The sequence below is a fragment of the Pectinophora gossypiella genome, chromosome 10, assembly GCF_024362695.1.
Source record: "Pectinophora gossypiella chromosome 10, ilPecGoss1.1, whole genome shotgun sequence".
In the NCBI taxonomy this organism is placed as follows: Eukaryota; Metazoa; Arthropoda; class Insecta; order Lepidoptera; family Gelechiidae; genus Pectinophora; species Pectinophora gossypiella.
This window is the reverse complement of record NC_065413.1, coordinates 4,761,299-4,777,482: the sequence shown is the minus strand read 5'-3', so window position 1 is coordinate 4,777,482 and position 16,184 is coordinate 4,761,299. Positions and strand designations below refer to the sequence as shown.

At 37.8% G+C, this 16,184-nt stretch overlaps 1 protein-coding gene across 6 annotated transcripts in view; it reads left to right on the top strand.

Annotated features, from left to right (window-relative positions):
- LOC126370207 (peripheral plasma membrane protein CASK) overlaps positions 1–16,184 on the top strand; it is a 403,706-nt gene that overhangs the window by 274,684 nt on the left and 112,838 nt on the right. The window contains exon 1 of one of the 6 annotated variants that reach the window (XM_050014992.1): positions 2,475–2,576. The exons of the other annotated variants lie outside the window; for them this stretch is intronic. Within the exon in view, the coding sequence (XP_049870949.1) occupies positions 2,565–2,576 (12 nt within the window). The 5' untranslated portion in view covers positions 2,475–2,564. Of the gene's footprint in view, positions 1–2,474; positions 2,577–16,184 lie in introns of those variants that run through there. 6 annotated transcript variants of the gene reach the window in all.

The window sequence follows — 16,184 nt, the reverse complement described above, 5'->3', positions numbered from 1 at the left end:
CATTTGTAACCCTTTCTGTCCAACTCACAAACATCATAGAAGGAAAGCTAGAAGGAAAGAGAGGAAGGGGAAGACCAAGAAGAGCTTACATGGAACAGATTAAGGAAAAGGTTAACGTCGTGTCTTATAGGGAAGTCAAGGAATTGGCCTTTGATAGACTGGAATGGAAAACGCTACACCGACAAGAGCGTGGCTCTTAAATTGATGATAATAATGTCGGTATTAAATGTATTCTGTCCGTAATTGGCTTTTACCGACCAAGTAATATTTATTACTCGGCAAAGGTTTGAGAGTAATTAGATAAAATAAAACATCCAAAAAAGCGTCCGAAACCTTACTTTTATTTTCGTGAATTCGGGTCGTATTTAAGGTCAAGGTCTCATAAAAACCTAATCTCTATTGTGAGGTTATAATATAACAACATGTTCACGCCAACGTGAACGCACCATAATATTGAAAAACGGCAACCCCGATGACGTTCCGGTCCCGGTCCCGGTCTTCTTTCAATTCACTCTCTACGCTACGATCTATCTCCGCGTCACGCACGACCAACTACAACTATCGCGTACGCGCACAAAATGTAATTACTTACAATAAACAATCCCCCTCAAGTAACGAAGCTTTCATTGAAGTGATTCCATCCACCATCAAGCAACAAACAATAAACCCACGCCGGAGCTATTGCAGCGCCGACACAACATAATGGTGATAATTCCAGCAAGACGCCATGTAATTATATATAAGTTATACCTGTCATTTTCTTATCCGTTGAAAAAGAAAGGGATGGATAATCGACAGGCACAAAATTTATGGAATACGCGTCAATTTTAAGCAGAAATCTAAAACAACCGTCTTAAAAATTTACATCGGCCAATAAATTTTACACGTTAAATGGATTGCATACCAGCGAGATGCCTATATTATTCGCTCGGGTTATTCATTCATTTTAAAATTAATTGTTGACAATCATTCGTCTCTTTCCTTTTCGGCGGATAAGAAAATGACGGGTATAACTTAAAATGAAATTAAAGGAGTCTGCAGGAATCGGGGCCAATATACCTACCATCACGCTTATTCAGGCGTAAGACGGAGTAGGTGTATAGCATACACATTCCTCCTCGCCAGCTATGTTTAGGTCCCATGTAATAGGGAGCGAGCCTATTACTAACCGGGCAAACATCCTGGAAACCACTTGATATTCATTTTCTATGATTCAAACTCTTAATGTCGATTTCTTTGGTTTTAAGTCTGAACTGGGAATCGAACCCGCGACACTACGGTGTAAGTCACGCGTTCTCCGAACTGGGCTATCACGGACAAACATCTTTTGCTAACACAAGTCTGTGATCCCATATAGACGTGATCACAATCACAAGTCCTCTGCTATCGTGTGGATTGTGAGGTGCCTAACCTCATCAACCCTGGTGTCAGGGTTACTATTGAGTCGCCAAAAGCCCCTGACATGGCTCAAGTAACGACTACATACTTACATCAGTAAGTAGTAACCGGGACCAACGGCTTAACGTGCCTTCCGAAGCACGGATCATCTTACTTTCGGACAATCAGGTGATCCGCTTGTAATGTCCTAACCAAACTGGGGACCACAAAGTAATTTTTGTGATATGTCCCCACCGGGGATCGAATCCATGACCGGATCGTGAGCTCAACGATCAACCTCTGGACCACGGAGGTCGTCAACACCAACAACCTACAACAACAACCACAAGTCATCAGTAGACAGGCAGCCACACTAAGATGAATATGATGAACATTTAAAAAGTAACATGCACGTTATGACTAGCAGCAGAATGGTATTACCTATAAGTGTACCTTTTATTTAATTTTACTCCGTGAAAAGTTCTGTAGGTACTATTTTAAATTACTGTACATGTATTTTACTCCATCCATCTATTTCCACAAGCCACAAACCACCATATTATTTACGCACAGGACGTTACCTATCATGCGTAAAACTGATAAATTAATGCAAATTCTGTTTTGGTTAATTATAATATTTGATAATGTGGTAAGTGCTAGATAACTATACCAAATCATAACGTAAATCTTCAAATCAAATAAAATATTTTTTATTGCACATACGTACACAAAACAATTTAAAACATACTAAGGAAAAGACAAGGTTTTCGTTAGAAACGGCGAGTTTTCCCATTCATTTGGTTCAGTCTTGATTCGGACGGCGAAGCGAGTGTGTGCGTCTCGCGCGCCCTTCGTCGCGCGGGAAAACTTTACGATATGACATCGAAACTGTTCCAGTTTCGAACAACTTAATTTACTTATAAAATCTGTTAATGAGACAAAATTGCCAGTGCCAAATAAAGTTAATTCGTTTAGAATGAACCTTAATTTTTGCGCGTGATAGTGACAGCTTTCGAATGTTCTTTTTTTTTAAATTAAGACTAAATTAAGCAGACAGTCAAAAATGATTTATATTGTTTTTGACAGTTATGAACTTATAATTTTTTCGAAAGTTTAGGAAGTTGTTAGCTGTTTGAAGAATTGGAGTCAAAAATGGATTGTTTTAATCACTAAATGCGTCATCCGAAATGCTTTGCTATGTAAGTAATAGTTTTTTATGTTTACCTACTTTATTAAATACGTATAACTAATTATAAAATAGATAAGTGAACAAAATTGATGAAATTTTGTTATTAAGCCTATTATACTTCATGACCAGAAAACAAAAAAATAAAGTAATAAAACATAATGTAACTGCTAAGATACAACTTCATAAAAAATATTGTTTTATATTGTTATTTTTTTAAGCAGGACTTTGTCGGTGAAAAAAAGTGCGTCAATTATTTTCAGTATAAATCAAATTGAAGAGAGTAGTCATGTTCAAAATTTCACCTTTTAAAAATTTACTTTTGGTTCTCAATTCTCATGAACATATAGACTTAGAGCTACGTTTCACTACTCGGTTTTAAAAGCAGCATTAGATTCGAATTAAACCATTAACACTGGCTTAACGTGTTCCACGTGGCGGTTACCATAAAAAATTGTTACAATGTGAGAAATTAAAGTTTTCCTCGAAGCAAAAATAGCTCTATACTTGTATTTTGCCTTTTTTTCTTGTACAGTCTGCCAGTGAGAATATAAAATGATAAAATATGTCGCCGGGATAATAAATCTTTGTGTGTGCTCAACAGTTTCGCGCTACTGTAGCTTTTATAACTCTTTTAAGTCGCCTTTGTCTTTGTAGTTTGCCTGACTTATAAATACACGGTGTTAGTGACACCGTAACGAAAATTTTGGGGAAAAATGCAGACCGTGATTCAGATTTTATTTCAATTGAAAAAAAAATGTGTTTATTTTTTAATTATTTTTATTCCCATATTATGCTTAAAGCTAAATAGAACCTTAACATGAAAATATAAAAATGACAAAAAAAACATGAATGTAAATCGAACAACGCGTTCTAGACTACGTGGTCTAGCGTATGTAGCCAAATTTAAATTGCGACGGTTATTTATACATACGTCTTCATCCGTACAACCTACACGAAAGAAGATTCTATCCAGATTTTTCCTACTTTTTACCCGTTTATGGATATTGACAGGAGAAAGCGATTTTTAAAATATTTCTTTAAACCATCTAATTTTCCTTCAACTTACAAGTCTATATATAAAATATATTTCTCATTACCTCTCGTATATTTTGTCTCTGTAACCTCACATAGGTTTTACGACAATTTTTACGATGACATTCGCTATCTACCCCCTAAGCTGCTTACTCGGCTGTAATCAGGCCTAAGACACGAATCCATCACGGAGATTTTTTATCGGCTTCAACTATTAGCTCCATTCAGGATCTTTCTTATAAATTTTACGTTGATATCCTATTATTTTGACTTGGCATAGTTTCCATTCATGCCAAATCTTTTTGGAACAAGTTTTATCCATTGTTTTAAGTTTACGCGGTTATCAATCAATCAATCAATAATACTTTATTGCACAACGACATATACAAAGGACATAAACATACGAATAAAAACATAAGTACAATAGGCGGCCTTATTGCTAAATAGCAATTTCTGCCAGGCAACCTTAGGGTGAAAGAAGTTAATGCATTGGAGCACGGGCTGGTGCAATAAACATATAATGACACGAACAATAATAAAAAGAAAAATAAAATAAGAAAATAGTAATAATAAATAATATATATATATATAGCGGTTATTATCATAATTAAAACAAATAATAACGGGTTCTTACCGCGTTTAAAATAGGGATATGAGACTCCCGATAAACGCGGTAAGAACCCGTTATTATGTGTTTTAACAAGTCTTATCATTTAACTGCAGTTACATTGATCATTATCTCCCGCGTCGACATGAGATGAGATCCCTCAGCGCTTCGCATTCGTCCGGCTGTAGTTAACCATATGCGGCAAATCTTTTAAAAACGAAGGATCTTGTCTTCTCTTGCCTTAGGTATCCCACTGCTTCTTCTTCTATCGTGTGGGTTGTTAGTTGGATAACCAATCCCATCAACCCTGGTGTCAGGGTTACTATTGAGCCGCCAAAGGCCCCTAACATGGCTCATGTGACGACTACTAACTCAGTAAGTAGTAACCGGGACCAACGGCATAACGTGTCTTCCGAAGCACGGATCATCTTTCCTACAGACAATCAGGTGATCAGCCTGTAATGTCCTATAACCAAACTAGGAATCACAAAGTGATTTTCGTGATGTATCTCCTCCGGGATTGGAATCACAGTGCTTGGCAAAGGCCTTCCTTCATGTCTTTCAGGGTTTTCTCAACGATAAACACTACGATAAGTCACGTAAAAAAATCGCGTGTCGATAAATGACCGAGAAAACACTGAAAAGTAGACTTAAAGACACCATTTTTAAAGTCAAACGATTGCAGTATTTGAAGTTTATCGAGTGTCTGCTGGTAAGCACGTCTCGTTTGTCGGCGTGTATCGTTCGCCAGTTGGAAACAAACTATCGTGTGAAATTCTGAAGGTTTTATAGTTGAATGTGTGTGTAGTAAAGTATTATTGTGCCAGCTGTTACTCTCTTCCCTCCCTTCGATCTGAACAAACAAGAAACTAGGTTTATCGTGAAGGAATAATTACATAATAAGGTCCACGCGGGTGGACACGAACTTAACCTAATATTAGTTCAGTTCTTATATAGGGCCGTCCTTTATTTACAATAAGTGCAAGAAAGAGATAAACCTAGTTATAGGCCTGTTTAAATAAGTTAAAATTAAGTCGGTGGTTATTATAACAGCCTCCGTGGTCTAGTGGTTAGAGCGTTAGGCTCACGATCTGGAGGTCCGGGTTCGATTCCCGATGGGGACATTGTCGAAATCACTTTGAGACTGTCCTTTGTTTGGTAAGGACTTTTCTGGCTTGGTGGAGGTTTTTTTATTTTATTTTTTACAGCTAATAGCCGGGACCAACAGCTTAACGTGCCCTCCGAAGCACGGAATCATCTTACTTTTTCGGACAATCAGGTGATTCAAGCCATCATTCTGAAAAGTCTGGTTGATTGAGGGGAGGCCTGTGCCCAGCAATGGAACGTATATAGGCCGTTTATGAAATTTGTTTTATTAGATAAGCTATTTTAGTACGTTGTATGAACAAATGAATAAATACCTTGAAAGTCAAGATTACTTGTAGGTCATGGTCCATAATAGTACAAAATAAAGCCAAAACACCATGGAGACACATTTCGCCTACAAACTTTATTATTCATTGCATGTGTGTCCTGGGATAAAAGGAGAATATGGGACGTATCGCGTTGTTTATCATCCCGGACATGTCGTCGTAGTCCACTAAGGGATCAAGTCGCGTCCAACACGCTGGACATATTTTTGGGTGAGGTCACAAACTGGACGTTAGCGGCATAGAATAAATAATCTAACGAACTCCGTGGTCCAGTGATTGAGCATTGGGCTCACGATCCGAAAGTCCCGGGTTCGAATCCCGGTGGGGACATAACACAAAAATCACTTTGCGATCCCTAGTTTGCTTAGGACATTACAGGCTGATCACCTCAATGTCCAAAGATGATCCGTGCTTCGGAAGGCACGTTAAGCCATTGGTCCCGGTAACTACTTACTTATGTAAGTAAGTAGTCGTTACATGAGCCATGTCAGAGGAGTTTGACGGTTCAATAGTAACCCTGATACCAGGGTTGATGAGGTTGGTAATTCACCTCAAAACCCACTCGATAGGAGGAGAATAATAATACTTTGTATTAGAACGGTAACGGTAACGGTCCGCCCCGCACCAGTTTGTATCGGGCGCTGAGCTGGATATACCTCACCCCCTCTGTCTTACTTTAGCCGTAGCTTTAGTCTAATTCTCTAAATGGATGTAAGCGCACGCTGACGATCTATCTCACTCGCACTTACGATATAATGCAGCAAACGGTATGGATTAGATTTTTACGCGTGGTAGATGTTAGCGAGATGTTCTCTCTCTCCATTTCCATTCATAATTGTTCAACAGTAATCTGGAAAGAAGACAGAGCTAAACGCAATCAAAAGTTACAGCCCTCAGTTTTTTTTTATTTTATTTAACCAAAAAAAAATGTACATGTACATGGAATTATGCAGACATACCAATAAACCGTCTTGGGTTTGTCCTGGCATGCCATAAGCATAAGTTGCAGCCACTATTGATACGAAGTCCTAAGATGGATGTGATGAAACGTATATTCATAGAACTTCCTTGTTTTAGAAAAGACACAATCACAAATAACACATACATACATACATAAACTCACGCCTATTTCCCACCGGGGTAAGCAGAGTTTATAGAATTCCATTTGCTTAGATCCTGACACACTTCTCTTGCTTCCTCCACATTCATCAATCGCTTCATACACCACAAATAAGAACTCAATTATCACGAAAAACTGCTTTGCTCCGGTTCCAATTCAGCGTAATGTCTACGAGTGAATCGGGTAATCTCATCATCTCCCTAGCATTATCCCGTTTTTCACAGGGTCCGCCTACCTAACCTGAAGATTTGACATGTCCGGTTTATTACAGAAGCGGTTGCCTGTCTAACTTTCCAACCCGCGAAGGGAAAACCAGTCACATTCGAAATACATTTCTCGAGAATGTGGGTTTTCTCGCGATGTTTTCCTTCACCTCTGAGCACATGATAATGATTTATGACCCAAACATGAATTCGAAAACAAATTCTAAAATCATTGATTTCGAACCTGCGACCTCAAATTGAGAGTCAAGCGTTCTACCAATTGGGCTACCACGGCTTGAATCGGGTGATGTGAATGTAGCAATAATCGCCACCGCGTCTGTCCTACAATCCCATTACAGCCTAGGTCTACCAACCTAACCGGGTTAAAGTTATATTGAAACCCAAACACAAGTACTAAAATTGGTTTGTATGTTTACTCAGAATGAGTTAACAAATTAGGGAATATATTAGAGATGCGCCGACTAATGTTTTTTTTTATTTGACGTGACTTATTGTAGATTTGCCGCAGATGGCATTAACTTTTTGGCCTGACATAAATGATTTGACCGAATACCGAATATACACGGCATCTAAAAAAAAGAAAAGACAGAGAGAGATAAAGGTAAGAAGGCGAGAGGGTGTGAAGGGATTTTATAAAATTTGTTTCTCGTTCTGTATTTCTAAATTCATTTCTACATAATATAACATAAAGCTCAAGATTATATTCTCAATTCGGCTAGTCAGAGTTACATCCATCGCAAGATGAACTGAGTACCTACGCTTCACTGAGCTGTCTGGTAGGTGGTCTATCATTTTATACCCATAGTATAACGGAAATACTTTTTACTCTTCTTCTTATCGTGTGGGTTGTGAGGTAGATTACCAACCTCATCTACCCCAGTGTCAGGGTTATTATTGAGAAGCCAGAGGCCCTTGTCATGGCTCATGTAACGACTACATACTTACATACATATTACATACTTTTTACTTGTATAATACATAAAAAGCGTAATTGAATATATTTACAATTTATCTTGTAATACACTGAAAACAACTGTAAAATAACCCCGTTTTAATCTCAACTTGAGTGGATTGGATCTTGAATCAGCTTAGATTTTGATTAAAACTAAACAGATACTAGATAGCCTTTCTGTATAATTGAAAACAGTTTACTCTTACAATCGCGCTGATCCCTGTAGACGCCATCTAATTTTATTTTAACCTGTTATTTTCTTTTCCGCTGAAAAGGAAAGGGACGGGTAATCAACAGTCATAAAACTGCACACGTCAATTTTAGGTAGAATTTAAAAACCCTCTTAATATGATACACCGGCCAATACCCGTCAGATTTAAGTTGACAGCACACCTCAATCGGGTTGCATGCCAACAACTTATTCGTTCATGCATTTAATTCGAAATGAAATGTCTATCATGCGTCCCTTTCCTTTTCGGCGGTTTAAAAAAGACAGGTATAATACAAAATTAGGAGGTGCCTGCAGAAATCAGGGCCAGCATCTCCGATTTCAACTTTAAACTTGTGTTTTAATTGAAAAAAATATATAAAGCCGGGTATAAATGAATGTGTTTCTCTTTAGAGCAGGATAGAGTAGGTGATAGAAATGTATTGAACTAACATGAGGTGACCTGCTTCGGAAGGCACGTTAAGCCGTTGGTCCCGGCTATTAGCCGTAAAAACACCTCCACCAACCCGCAGTGGAGCAGCGTGGTGGAGTATGCTCCATACCCCCTCCGGTTGATTGAGGGGAGGCCTGTGCCCAGCAGTGGGACGTATATAGGCAGTTTTTGTATGTATGTATGAGGTGACCTATTAGATAAAAGGTATTCAGTCCCATATATTTTTGTCACTGTTGATTGTGCCCAGGATCCAGGTCAATAATCCTCTAAACTGGTGTGTACGGTCGAAGACAAATGAGTCAAATAATAAATAAACTGTATGATTATACTGCTCTATACCCCCTCACCGCCTACCCCCGCTTCCCCTACCTGCTAAAGGAGGTTGAGCAATTTTCGATCAATTTGTTAGGAACTGGATTTGTTAAACCCATAACCGAACACAAAGGAGCTTATTGGCCGAGTAACATTAGCGAAGAATAGAATGGCAAAAACAAAACATTTTTAAATTATACATAAGTACATAAACTGTACCTATTTCCCACCAGGGTAAGCAGAGACCATGGAATTCAAATTGGTTCAATCCTGACATACTCGTACTTTACGTGCTTCCTCCACATTCATCAATCGTTTCTTACACCCACGCATTTCGAAATAGACCGTACTAAACCTTACTAAGGACGTCTCCAATTTAGTCAAGTACGTTCTTCTAGCCCTTTGCGATCCTTACCAATAACCTTATATTCAAAATTATTATTCGAAGTCAACCCTAATTATATTTATATCGAATTTAATAATTCCTCTTCTATCGCGTGGGTAGTGACGTGGAGTACTGACCTCATCAATCCTGGTGTGAGGGTTACTATTGAACCGCCAGAGGCCCCTGACATGGCTCATGTAACGACTACTTACTTACATCAGTAAGTATTAACCGGAACCAACGGCTTAACGTGCCTTTCAAAGCACGGATCATCTTATTTTCGGGCAATCAGGTGATCAGCCTGTATTTTAAGAAGCGTCCTAGTCGTGTTACTAATACTTATACATTAAGTTATGTAGATAGTATAAGTTTGTTCTCTCAAATAAGTTGTTATGGCTGTTCAAATAAAATGCAATATCGTTTGTACAGCATCGTTACACGCCGTCGCTTGTGACCAGATGCGCCGCGAACACTTTCACACACATAGGCCTTACTACCAATAAAATATACGTAAATGCGGACTTTTCGTAGCATTGCTACGAAACGCTACACGCGGGTGCTACGACTGCGTAGCGCGTGGAAGCGGTCATATACCATTTACAAATAAGTAGCAAAATTAAAATTCAAGCCTTTTGTCCGTTGAAGTCAACTATGATAATCCTTTTGCATGTTTCCTGATCTTTCTTGCACCTTTTACACTAATTAGCCGTTTCATACTATTCGTTTTATTTTATTCCTATTCCTAGATACTATTTCCTTTTTGTAGCTGGAATACTCCTAATTGGAACGCTGTAAGTTTCCTCAACCAAAATGAAATGCAATGAAATTATCGTGATAAAGAAGAAAGTAAGCGTGTCTCCTTCTATCAATAGCTCCATCCCTTTCTTTCCTGTGGATAATTTGTAGTCTACTGAGGACAGGTCCGACTCCGACACAGCGATTTCGTAATTTGATCAGCAACTGATTGCTATTGGAATTGTGTGGTTAGGTGATTTCAATGTGCTTTATGCCGCGTCATAATCGAGCTATTGGTGTGAACGTTTCGAAGTGTAACCGCATATATTGGCCATATTATTTCTTGTTATTGAATGTAATGTGACTGTTGTTTTCGAATTAGAACCTTATAACTGTTAAATTTTAAGAATGTTTAATGTACAAAAATAATGATTCCAATGAGTTAGTGCAAATTATGTCAAAACATAGTTACATAACTTTTCCTCTTTTCTTTTCTAATTTATTATTATAAGATTAGGTAAATGCCCTGTCATGCATAGTTCTGTCTCATCAATCTTTTCCTCTGTATTTCGTCACAGTAAACTTATTTACTCAAAGTTATTTTAAAAACGTACTCAACCAAGACACCCTCCGGATACAACATACAAACAACCTCGTTTTATACGGACACTATCTAGAGTAGTCTGGACTTTGTGTGACGTCAAACGCCCATGCGATTGAAGCCTAAAGTAAGACCGAGGGGAAGGGGGGAGGTAAACCTTGCTCAGCCGTTGATGGGGAGCGAAGAGGTGCCGTTCTATACGCAGTATTATTCCTTATTCTATGACAAAGGTACAAATATTTTACAAAATAAAACCGGAGAATATTTTATGAACGGCTGATAAGTTGTCGATTGGGTTGAGGTCTTGTTTTGTGTTTCACGTTCACTGTAGCTTGCGTGATTGTATCTGACGGTACAATTCTTTTGTAGTCGGCGATGTATGTAAAGTATAAAAAAATATATTTCTGGGTTTAACGACCTCGTGTAACGTCATGGAATGAAGAATAATACTAAGTATAAAAACGCGTGCCGGAGGTGTGTGACTTAACCTAACCTATATTGTAACCTGTATTTGGCTGGATGTCCCTTCGCGACTTTTTTCTTTGTTATTAGACATAACATAAACAGCCTATATACATTCCACTGCTGGGTACTGGCCTCCCCTCAATCAACCGAAGAAGGTATGGAGCATACTCCACAACGCTGCCCCATTGCGGGTTGGTGGAGGTACTTTACGGCTAATAGTCGTGACCAACAGCTTAACATGCCCTCCGAAGCGCGGAATAATTTTCGGACAAGCAGGTGATTCATGCATGCAATGTCCTTACCAAACAAAGGACAATCTTACAAAGTGATTTCGACAATAGTCTTCTACTTATCGTGTAGGTTGTGAGATGGAATACCAACCTCATCAACCCTGTTGTCAGGGTTACTATTGAGCCGCCAAAGGCCCCTGACATGACTCATGTAACGACTACGTACTTACGTCAGTAAGTAGTAACCGGGACCAACGGCTTAACGTGTCTTCCGAAGCACGTCCCCATCAGGAATCGAACCCGGACCTTCAGATCGTGATCCCAACGCTCTTACTACTGAGCCACGGAGGCTGTTGAAAAACTATTTTAGTACTGATATCGATTATGGATGCAATTGTTCTCATACATTTAATGAACGTAATGGTAAAAGCATTAGCGATACTATCAACCAATTTTCAAACCAAACACACATATACGTGATTATAGTATATTTCGAGGAGCACGTCGCTAATCCTCCAAACGATGTAATGAAGCACGAACTTAATTTACCCTTTACACCATTTATAAAGTTGCAGTCTAGAGAAATATATGAGAAAATATACTTACTATTTAACACTGAGAGCTAAGAATATATGTATTCCCCTGAGGTGCACGTGTGAAGAGGTTTATGGTTGTATTTTGTATTTCAAATATAATTCAGTTACTGCGTTCTTAAGTTGTCTCGGTACTGTAAAATAACATATTATTATAATGTACTTTAAATAAATGTACTTTAATGAAATTAAATAGTTACCTCTATTTAATTTCATTAAAGTACATTTATTTGTACGATGGTTTTTATTATATTAGTTATCTTATAAGTGAATTGTAGTTAATAATTCATATGAGTATAAAGTTTTTTAAATCTAGGGGGTCAAAAAGGTTGCATTGAAGCAATTCACCTAAAAAGCAATATTGCTATTTGACATTGCGTACTTACTTTAATATTGCTTTTTAGATTAATTGCTTTGATGTGAGACGTTCCTTTTTAGACTCCCTGACAGGCATGGAAAAAAAATGTGAATGTGGTATTTTTTTATACAGGTGTTATTGGACGGGGTCGGAATTGAGCTCAGCCGTTCTACATACCTACTAAGCGCCACGATGTTGCAACACATCGTCATAGAATAAGGAATAATACGTATAGAACGGCAACTCTCCACTCCCTACCAACGGCTGAGAAGTTTACCTCACAGATGCGCGTGTACGATAAGGTCAATGTGTAATTTATGTGTAAAACGAGGTGTTTTTGTATGAAGTGTCCAGGGTGCGATATCGTGTAGCTTCTCGGCGTAATTTACATGTAAAAAATACATAGGATTGTTTGAAAACATACTCATCGGCACATTTTTAATAGCTGAAATAAACTTTATAAAAAAGTTTATTAAGGGTTGTGATTACTTATTAGACATTAATGCACGGGATTAACGTGTCTGGGAGGCGATATTAGGCAGGCAAATTACATAATTGTATTTCAATATTTAACGGGGTTTTTTTTTTAAGAACAGAGCGTGCCGAGGTATATTTTGCTGCTATTTTTCCTCGGTTACACAGGATGTGAGAATCTGCAGTAGTTTTAGTCGGCTGAGAAGATTTACGATTCAAAGTGTAACTAAATTACACTTTTATTTATTAGAGATATTTTTGAATTTGGAACGGGAGCACCAATGTCTTTACGGACTGTCAGTGTCCGAGTGGCATCTCTTTTATTTGTTCGTGTAATCCAATCAGCACATGAATCCATAGGTACATGATAATGATAACCTATTAATAATTCTCACCAAAACAATTAGATTTAGCCATAAGCCTTCTAAAGCTCACGCTTTGAATGGCACTGCCAGAGATATAGATAATTGATTATCTCTGTTATTCATTTACAATATTAATTACTCCTACTGAGAACAGGTGTCATTTCCATGGAACTTAGTTCCGGCATGCAACAAATTACTCGATTATACGGTGCTTCATAAATTTGTATGAGGTTTCTTTAAGACTTTGGATTTGTACAAATAAAAACGTGGTGACTTCTTTCTAGAGGGCATAAACTGAGGTTGAAATGTTTTTTTCCACTACACCAATCTACACTAAACATGGACACATGTTTAGTTGATAGCCGTGGTCGTATGCAATGATAAGCAAACTTTTAGAACCCATTAACATACGACCACGGGTATGTTCTAAATATCATTATCAGTAAATATCACACATTCGGATGAATTTCATAGAAATATACCTAGATTCTTACTTTTTGGAGCGTGTTCTTTCCGTAGACGGGTTTTAGTTTTTAAACTTATTTTTGAAAAAAAAAATTAAGCTTGATTTTCTTTAACAAAACGTCGATTGTTTCAACTAATTTCAATCCAAGTAATAATTTAAACTACATTTTTTTTAATGGATTGAAACCAGCGTGTCTCTTGCGAGGTTTTTGACCCGATGCGATGTTTCTGGCAGTATAAGGACGTCGGGTTGGCGGGACCAGACACCGCCATACGTTTTATACTTACACCCGGTGGATCGGGTAGTGTAATAACGCCTTAAATCTCTCGCTGCACTCACACACTTATACACAACACAAAACCAAACATATCCTAACTCATAACAGAATTAACACAACCTAAGCAATGCCCCGAAATTATGACAGTAACTAAAACTCCATACACCCTCAACTACAACGTAAAGTGCACTTTAGTGCTCTGCAATAAATTACATAACAAAGTATGCGTGTAAAGTATAGTATACCAACCAGATATATCGTAAAGTGTCGTTTATAAACCATTTCTCGGATTAGCCCTGGATACGGCACAAATTTATTACACCGTCGCTGTTTAAGCTGCAGTGTTGCCAAAGTTGAAAATTTCGTACCACTCTGGCAGGTTTGCGAACGCAGAGCTTAAACTTCGTGAGATAAGCCCACTCGTATGGTATTTAAACTGTTTGCCTATTACCATTTTAATGTTATGGCCTATTACAATTATTACTTTTTCGTCTAGACGAGATAAATTATGTAACACTTATTTTGCGTTACTCATCTTCTACACACATACATACATAAACTCACGCCTATTTTCCACCGGGGTAAGTAGAGACTATGACATTCAATTTGCTTCGATCCTGATACACTTCTCTTGCTTCCTCCTCATTCATCAATCGTTTCATACACGCACGCCGGTTCATAGTAGATCGTACTGAACCTTTTCTAAAGACATCTCCAATTTGGTCAATTTACGTCCTTCTAGGTCTTCCTATGGTAGCCCTACCACCAACCAACCTTCGCTATATATACTGCTTTCGCAATGCTGTAGTCATCATCTCCCTAGCGTTATCCAGTTTTCACAAGGTCCGCTTACCAAACCTGAAGATTTGACAAGTTCGATTTTTTACAGAAGTGGCTGCCTGTCTGACCTTCTAACCCGCGAAGGGAAAGCCGGCCTAATACAGGTTAGGCCACATACCTCCCAAACTACTCCGATACTTATTTAATTTATGGATTATAAGGGACTAGCTTTTGCCCGCGACTTCGTCCGCGAGGCGTGTTATAAAAGAGAGATCTTTGTGTGTGTGGGAGAAAGGTTAAAAAATGCTTAATTTATTATTTTTAAATGAGGTTAGGTTAATGAATTGTTATTATTTTTTAGATTATTGGTTCATGATAATTAATGATAATAATAAAATATTAATTATGATAATAAATTTAGGAAAATACGATCAGAGGCGGCTAACCCTAAAGTACCTATAAGCTTTCGTCTGGAATTCAGAGATGAGAATGTTTTTTTCATACAAATGTTTTTTCCCGCTAACTCCCGTTCCCGTGGGAATTTCGAGAATTCCTTTCTTAGTGCCCCTCTACGGTACCTAAGCTACGTCCTTTCCTAATTTCAAGTGCCTACGTTTAGCCCTTTAGACTGTGCGTTGATATGTCAGTCAGTCAGTTTCTCCTTTTATATATTTCGATAAGAAATAATTTATACTATTTTAACCAATCATAGCATAGGATTCTAACTGTCAAGATTAAAACTGAGTTACACGAATCTCTTTGTAATAAAATCGAAAATATTGCTAGAGTAAAAAATATTCGTATTGCATTGTTATTTTTTAACAGTCGTGCATAAAAAATCAAATGCAATTTATGTCAGAATTGATGAAAATATTCCATCAGTCAATCGCGATTCTACGATGGCTTTGAGCAGTAAATCAACAAACCGTTAGTTTTCCATATAAATCAACTATTGAAGTTCAAACGGATAAACAAAATTAACTATGATTTATGATATTATGTTGCAAATTGGAAGCGACGATGGTGAATGTCGGTGTACGGATAAACCAAAGTTGGTTTTTGTTGCACCGTCAATTGTAAAAAAATGTATTAAGTACTGTGCTTATTTTTAATAAATAAATAAATACTATCAATATAAATCACTCGTATATCTATCTATTTATCAAATAGTCTATGTTAGGTATACTGTAAATCGATTTCAACAGCCTCCATGCTCTAGTGGTCACTGCGATGTAGGATCTGTAGGGTTAACATGGTGCAACGTGATAACATTTTGTCACGATCAGTTTATCGATTCTGACGATAAAATCATAACATTTTGTCGATTGGTGCCAATATGTGAACGGGAATAAGTTATGTCGTTCCGTCCAAATACGAACAAAATCATGTTACATACATATATAAACTCACGCCTATTTGCCACCGGGGTAAGCAGAGACTATAGCTTCGATCCTGACACACTACTCTTGCTTCCTCCACATTCATCAATCGCTTCATACACGCACGCCGGTTCAGAGTAGGTACTTATCTTATAAATTATTATTTAT